Source organism: Limulus polyphemus, unplaced genomic scaffold (assembly GCF_000517525.1).
Source record: "Limulus polyphemus unplaced genomic scaffold, Limulus_polyphemus-2.1.2 Scaffold1118, whole genome shotgun sequence".
In the NCBI taxonomy this organism is placed as follows: Eukaryota; Metazoa; Arthropoda; class Merostomata; order Xiphosura; family Limulidae; genus Limulus; species Limulus polyphemus.
Window position 1 is genome coordinate 226,525 of NW_013666728.1, and position 8,136 is coordinate 234,660.

The 8,136-nt window shown below is 33.3% G+C and overlaps 1 protein-coding gene across 1 annotated transcript in view; it reads left to right on the forward strand.

Moving 5' to 3' along the window:
• LOC106462206 (peroxidasin homolog) overlaps window positions 1-8,136 on the forward strand; it is a 61,461-nt gene that overhangs the window by 30,430 nt on the left and 22,895 nt on the right. The window contains exons 2-3 of the mRNA XM_022389398.1: window positions 1,473-1,572; window positions 3,983-4,105. Coding sequence (XP_022245106.1) covers window positions 1,482-1,572; window positions 3,983-4,105 — 214 coding nt within the window. The 5' untranslated portion in view covers window positions 1,473-1,481. The remainder of the gene's footprint in view (window positions 1-1,472; window positions 1,573-3,982; window positions 4,106-8,136) is intronic.

Genomic DNA, 8,136 nt, shown 5'->3' on the forward strand with positions numbered 1-8,136 from the left:
AATTATGCGCTTGTTTAAAAAAACAACACTATGTTCATGTAATTATGCGCTTGTTTAAAAAAACAACATAATGTTTATGTAATTATGCGCTTGTTTAAAAAACAACACAATGTTCATGTAATTATGCGTATGTTTAAAAAAACCAACACAATGTTCATGTAATTATGCGCTTGTTTAACTAAATATTTCCACATTTACCGGGAATGTCTTTTCAGCGCATGTGCAAATCAAATAATTGTGTCTAGAACTCGTAAGGTTTAATATATCTGGCGAAGTTTCCTCACAATGAATTTTTGTGCTTAATTTGTCAATAATTTCCTAATTTTTATGTTGGAACAGTTTTGTCTGTCGCATCTGTCTTCCCGGTGGCTCAGTGGTGAGTTCGAGGGCTTATAATGCTAAAATCCGGGGTATTATTCTGGCGGTGTGAACAAAACGCATAACCCGTTTTACAATTTTGTGCTTAAAATTCATTGTCGTTCCTTTGTTTTCCAAGTATTAATTTTTTTATTCAACCCGAAATAACACCCATAAACATTAATTATACCTAATAATTGTATTAAAAAAGCCATCTCTTCATGTCTTCATGTTCAAATCATGTTGATGACATAGCAGTCATAAAAAAATGAATCAGTTAGTTCCATGAATACGAAATGTAAGGAGAAAGTAGGAAACTGGAGAATAACTAGCTTCTGCTACCAAGCTAATGAGTTGCAGACATACATATATGTTCATAAAAATGAAGTAATAGTTAAGTCTTATTACATTAGTTTTGTTTTTGAAGTGCTACTTTTATATAATAAACCTTATATGCAAGTGCAAAATATGTATTATTTATCTATATATGCTTATTTATACTTATAGGTGCATTGCTAAGCAACCAGTGTCATAGACATGCGTTTTTTTCAGGAACCTTTGCTTTCTTAACGAGAGTAAAGATTCGTCTAACTTCCTTAGGACTATAATTTACTTGTAAACTAAGCAGCAGATGCAAAATATGTATTCTTTATATATATATGCTAATTTATACGTATAAGTGCGTTGCTAAGCAACCAGTGTCATAGACATGCGCTTTTTTCAGGATCCTTTGCTATCTTTAACGCGAGTAAAGATTCGTCTAACTTCCTTAAGATTGTAATTTACTTGTAAACTAAGTAGCAGATGCGAACAAAGTATTGCTAACTATTTATTCCAAACTTGACACTTTATAATTATTTTAAATCTTATTCACTTTTCTTCTTACTCTGTGCGATATTTTCATAGCATGTCATTTTACATCAATAATAACATAGACCTTAACGATAACTTTTTCTTTCCATGACCGCCGAAGTAACTAAAAACAGAGAAGCCAATATAATAAATTAGTTAAAACTGTCACTTTCAAGGTTACAGTATAATTACCCGATACTAATAGTAACGTCAAAATAGGCAACGGTTCGGAGTGTAATAATTATTATCTCTTTGTTTTACAGGAAATAGTAATGAAAAGAATATTTTCAAGTTTGGTTATTGTCCTCATTCTGACTTCTACGTTCAGTGTTCATGGATTGAAAAAGAGAAAGAAGCGACAAGGTACTGTGATAGTTGATGTATATCTGTCTATATATATATAGACACATACATATATAAATATATTAATTTAGGATAAGAAAACAAGCTGAAAGGTTTCTTGCTGTGTGCTCAGTAATAATAACTAAAATTCTTCGTCAGTCTACTTGCTAGCATTAAACAGTCCTCTCATTTAAGATGCTGCACTCATGAGAAACACTAAGTCCTCTCATTTAAGACACTGCACTTATCAGACGCACTTAGCCCTCTTACTTAAGTCACTGCACTCATAATAAACACTAAGTACTCTCATTTAAGGCCCGGCATGGCCAGGTGGTTAGGGCTCTCGACTCGTAATCTGAGGGGCGCGGGTTCGAATCCCCGTCACACCAAACGTGCCAACCTCCGCCTTTGCCTGGTCCCAAGTACAGGATGAGAAAGGAGGAGGATTGTGCGCGGGGCTAGCAACTCCACCCCGTAAAAACCAACCTGCTACAAGAAACTGCAACAACAACTTCCGTTGGGAGGTGTTGTTGTGGCCCTGTGCTCCACTGGGAGTTTACAGGAATAAAAAAAATAAAAAATCTCTCATTTAAGACACTACACTAATCAGAAACACTAAGTACTCTCATTTAAGACACTACACTCATCAGAAACACTAACTAGTTATAATAAATTAAAACCAAATTTTCCAGTTGTATCTAATGTTTGTCTGCTGGTTATTATAACTTGGTCCCGTTGTAGCTGCGAGTTACAATGATTCTTTAACATTGCGCATAATCAGTGGTGTAAGTATGCTCTCGCAGCCCCCGCGATTGCGGAAGGGAGGGCGAAAAGAGCTCGAAGGAGCTGTTAAACTTAAGAATTGCTGACAAGGGAAGAGACATACAATTTAATTTTGTTTTAACTAATGAGCTCTTCCGCTACCCTGTTAATTTAATGTTGTCAATCAATCACAATCGTAACTACAATAATAGGGAAATAAAAGTAGGAGGGCTCAATTACTTTTTTTTTGTGTGTAGGGGGGCATCTGTTATAGTTACGCCACTGAATTTAAGTAACCAATGAAATCAACTAATCCTTTCATGCTTTAAGCTAATACATGTTTTTTTTGTTTGTTTTTAAATTACAGCTACAATCGCCGAATGCGGTGATTCGCGCTTGAGTTTGGGATGTCAGTGTTTTGAGGTGCATCAAGTTAACCATCAGTGATATACCTTTTTCTGTTTTTTCTTTTAATATACCCTCAGTCAATAAACATGCAAACAGAAACACTTCAGCTAACATTGGATAACGAAGCTCATGTATGGCCAGATGAATAATTTCGGATCATGTTAGCTCAACTACGAGCAGAATATATGTATCTTCAACAAGTAAAAATAAATTACTCTTAGTATATGAAAACATTAGTATATCTTCGTAGTTTTACATTCGGTAGACTATTACCCTTTTAATCCTTAAAAAAGTTATTGTAACATTTTCAACATTAGGACTTAAATCACTAATAATAGTTGTGTGTTATTTGTTGTTAAATATATGTATTATTTTACAAGGATAAATAAACTTACTGGTTAAACGTGTATAATTGTTGTATATAAGACAAATATGTTATTGTTCACACGTGTATAATTGTTGTAAATAAGACAACGAGTGTTATTGGTCACACATCTATGATTGTTGTATATAAGACAAAGAGCGTTATTAGTCACACGTATATGATTGTTGTATGTAAGACAAAGAGTGTTACTGGCTACAGGTGTATGATTGTTGCATATAAAACAAATAGTGTTATTAGTCACACGCGTATGATTGTTGTATATAAGGCAAAGAGTGTTATTGGCCTTACGTATATCATTGTTTTATATAAGACAAAGAAGGTTATTGGCTGTTGTATGTGTTCATTTGACATGAAGTAATGTAGGGTATCTATAAAATGTCCAAGTTTTTTATGTTTCATTGAAAAATTCATTTATGTGTGTAGGTTTCTTTTCCTTTCCTTTAAACCTCTTTCTCGTTTCCTTGCGGCTAATGATTTGAAACTACGAACATACCAGATAAAGTCGACTCCATCCAATCACTCACTGCAGACTTGATGGAAATATTCAAATAACAATACTTTAGCCTCCGTCATTTGTAATTAGCAGTGCAAGATAACAGAAAAAAGCTTTTACTAAATGTATAACATGGTGAAGTAAGTAGTCTCAACAGTAAAGCTTTCTCTAGGTGTTGGTACATTCTAATATGGCGGCTAGGGGTGTGGTGCTACTTTGCAGTTAAACATAACTCTGGCTAAGGAAATAAATTTGTACAGGCTAGCTGGAGCAGATTTACTAAGCCCGAACTTCATGGACAACTTAACAAAACTTAATCAGACTAACGATTGCAGTTTCAAATAAGGGCCTTATCAGGCGTCTTTTTTATTCACAATGGACAGCAAGTGTACCCAGATGTCCGACAGGTGACGTTGGTTCATTTCCACTCCAGTCTGGGAGCGGAATTACCCGTTGTAGAACGACAAGTTTTCAACGTGTCAGAGTCCACGTGAGACAAAGCTATGGTATAAAAACGTTTTATTTTATTGGTCCATTTTTTTAAGACGCATATTTGTTTTCTTATTCTTACATAGTTTTGATGTTAACACAAAGCCACTTTTTTTCTAAAGACCAAGCAAAAACTATAGAAATAGTTCACTAACATCTCTTTCGAGAAGAATTTTTCCAACTTAACTATCTGGGGAACGGAAAATACGTGGGTAATGAGCTTCACGGATCACTCGTATATTTTCCACAACTAGACTCAATCTCTTTCAGGATTTGTAAAAGTTAGATGTAAAAATACGATTAAATTCAGGAAGATTAACTACTTTAAAATTGATACTTTTTTTCAAAAAACTCATCAGGTAACTTACAAAACCCTATAAACCAAATGTTCATAAAGGATTATAACCCCAATTTTCATAAAGGATTATAAACCAAATTTTTATAAAGGATTATAACCCCAATTTTCATAAAGGATTATAAACCAAATTTTTATAGAGGATTATAACCCAAATTTTCATAAAGGATTATAAACCAAATTTTTATAAAGGATTATAACCCAAATTTTCATAAAGGATTATAAACCAAATTTTTATAAAGGATTATAACCTCAATTTTCATAAAGGATTGTAAACCAAATTTTTATAGAGGATTATAAACCGGGTTATAATCCTTTATAAAAATTTGGTTTATAATCCTTTATGAAAATTTTATAAGTGTATCATCAATTTACGCATAGCTATATATTTTTAAACAAAAAACTCAATCTATGACGACGATGTTTGTTTGTTTGTTTGTTTGTAATTAAGCACAAAGCTACACAATGGTCTCTTTGCGCTCTGCCCATCACTGGTATCGAAACCAGGATTCTAGCAAGTCCGCAGACATACCGCTGTGCCACTGGGGGGGGGATGCAAGACCGAATGATAGTATAACTAATTACGTTTATTGGTATATAAAATAAGACGACTGTTTTAAGCACTTAGGTTGAATATTCTATTATACAATAGAGCGTGGGAAAATGAATAAGAATTACTAACTAAGGTAAATAAATGCAAGATGCGGAATAGGAAAAACTTCTTTGTTTTTGGAGTAGTTATATCGTTAGATGTTTTATATATCCTAATTTCTCAAGAACATGTGTGTATACCTTAATGGGAGTAGTGACATCGTAATATCTCATGAGAAAGTTAAAATGTATCCCCTTTAAAAAAACTGCATTCTTTATAAAAATTTTTGGTAGAATCGAATCAAAATTGAGAAACGTGCCTTCAACAAGGTATTTTCGTACAATTATCTCTGCAAATTTCCATAATTGTAAAGTTTAGTTAAATAAAAAAAAACGCCTATGCTGAAATTGAAATAACCAGATGTCCTAGAAATATGCTGAATTATGAAACGTTTTAGGAGGATACATCTTGAGAACAGTGGAAACGTGTTTCACCCCTTTGGCCGCATTCCAGGAGAGAGAGAGAGTAGGCCCACCTTTGGCATTAACCACAATCTGAACTCTCCAGCGAAACTCATCACCAATTTTTGATGCACACCTGTTGAAAAAGGTCGCCACGCTTTTTACAAAGCACCTCCAAATGTAATAAAATATTGGAGTCTGACCCAGATTCGGGGCGGGGATCTGAACATTACATGTTTCAAACCACTGTTGGACATAGCGTACAGTATAGCATAATAAGTTATTATGTTCAAAGAGGTACGGTTCTTTCTTGGATAATTAAATGAATGAATGCGACGACTCAGACTTCATAATTCTACCAGTATACCAAGCTTAAACCAGTTAAAACAGATCAACACCATGATATTATTTCATCTCTCCTACCAGTTGGAATGATACACTTATATCCAAAGTATCCTCCAAGTTGTTGTCAAACTCAAACGAGTCCATCAAAAGAAAAAACATGATTAACTTGATGGTTTTTATTTGTTCCTCCTGCCCCCCCCCCAGTGGCACAGCGGTATGCCTGCAGATTTACAACGCTAGAATCCGAGTTTCGATACCCGTGGTGGGCAGAGTACAGATAGCCCATTGTGTAGCTTTGTGCTTAATTACAAATAAACAATAAACAATTGTTCTTCCTTTTAATTTTCACGTTCGAGCCATCATGAAATCCAATGTTTTGGATTCACGGGTTGAATAAGTGCTTTATGGGCTGCTGTCCCTCGGTAAAATTTGCCAACATGGATTTTCTATTCACGACTGTTTGTTGTCCTCAAGGTTTATTGAAGTTCTTAGTTTTGAACTTTAGGTCATATATATGTAATTTCTGGACCAGTGAAATATTCATTTTAGGCTACGAGACTGATTTCACACATCACCGTTTCCAGAATGTTCCATTATGTTTTCATAGCGTTATCCACAATGATTAGAGGGCATGAGTGGCTAAACTGAAATATTTCACACACGCATACCTCTAACTATGTATCCAAAAATTGTTTCCTTTCGAAAATGTTTAAGCTGATTTTCTGAAGGTATATTGACTTCAACTGTCTCTTGATAATAGCTACTCGCAAAAGCTACTTAGTAGGAAGAGTCCATATATGGGGTGTATCGTCTCAACACTTTTGGAAGCATAGTATATAGGCGTTAGGCGAACACAGCAGTTTTCCTTAAACAAACTAAGGTTTTCCAGAGACTATAGCAACGAAGCACGCACTATACCGTTTCACTTGTAATTACATATTCCGATAAGCTATTTATTTGGATTACATCTTTCTTCACTTCATCATAAAATTTCTTATTTCTATTCTTTTCTCTCATGACCAATCAGTTCAGCAAAAACATTCAAAATTTACAAAAAAAACAAACAAACGAAACACACTGTTTTCACTGGCCAATTCAAACGTGAAAATCTTAAGTTATGACGCAGAAACTTTTGTCTGAGTGCACGCACGTCCCAGTTTACATAGACACTGTTAGGTGTATTTCAGATTTTTTTTTTTCCAATTGAACTCACCAAAGAGTACTCGACAGTATTGAGAAAAGAAACTGAAACGGAATGAACTTACAAACTCACAAGATGTTGTTTTACGAGGCATTCTGCTTTTCTTCTGTATTTTTCTATAATTGATTTTTCGAAACCGAGTTATCCTCTGTATTAAATAAACCGATGACAAAACAACTGATTTGAAATACAATAGCTTAAAGTAAAAAAATATACAATATACAATACGGAGATACTTGTTTTATATTTGAAACTTCTAAATAACTATAATCACAAATTTTAATTATGCCAGATTAATACTAAATATATATATTCTACTGGTATATAGAATACGTAAATAAAAATATTATATTCTATATAATTAATATACAACAATAAAACATCCTGGATTCCCCAGCGCCCTCATGTTTTAACTTTCCAACTTTTATATTTGTTTCTTAAGTAATCACATTTCATTCTTTAAAAACGGATAAAATTAAATCCAAATAAAATTTATTTCTTTTACCCTTGCATTTCTTCAACAGTATGCTTCATTCTTTAAGAAAGTAAAACACCTGAAACTAATTTCTGGTATTTTTTTTATTATATACAATAAATTTATGGGTATTTATAGTAGCGTTTATAAAGCACATGTTCATCAACAAATGTGTTATTTAGTGAACTTAAAATTGTTCACTTATTGTCATGAAATGGTAGGTGTGTATCAATAATATTGCTCATTTATTGTCATGATATGGTAGGTGTGTATCAATAATATTGTTCATTTATTGTCATGAAATGGTAGGTGTGTATCAATAATATTGTTCGTTTATTGTCATGAAATGTTAGGTGTGTCTCAATAATATTGTTCGTTTATTGTCATGAAATGGTAGGTGTGTATCAATAATATTGTTCACTTATTGTCATGAAATGGTAGGTGTGTATCAATAATATTGTTCATTTATTGTCATGAAATGCTAGGTGTGTATCAATAGTATTGTTCATTTATTGTCATGAAATGCTAGGTGTATATCAATAATATTGTTCATTTATTGTCATGAAATGGTAGGTGTGTATCAATAATATTGTTCATTTATTGTCATGAAATGCTAGGT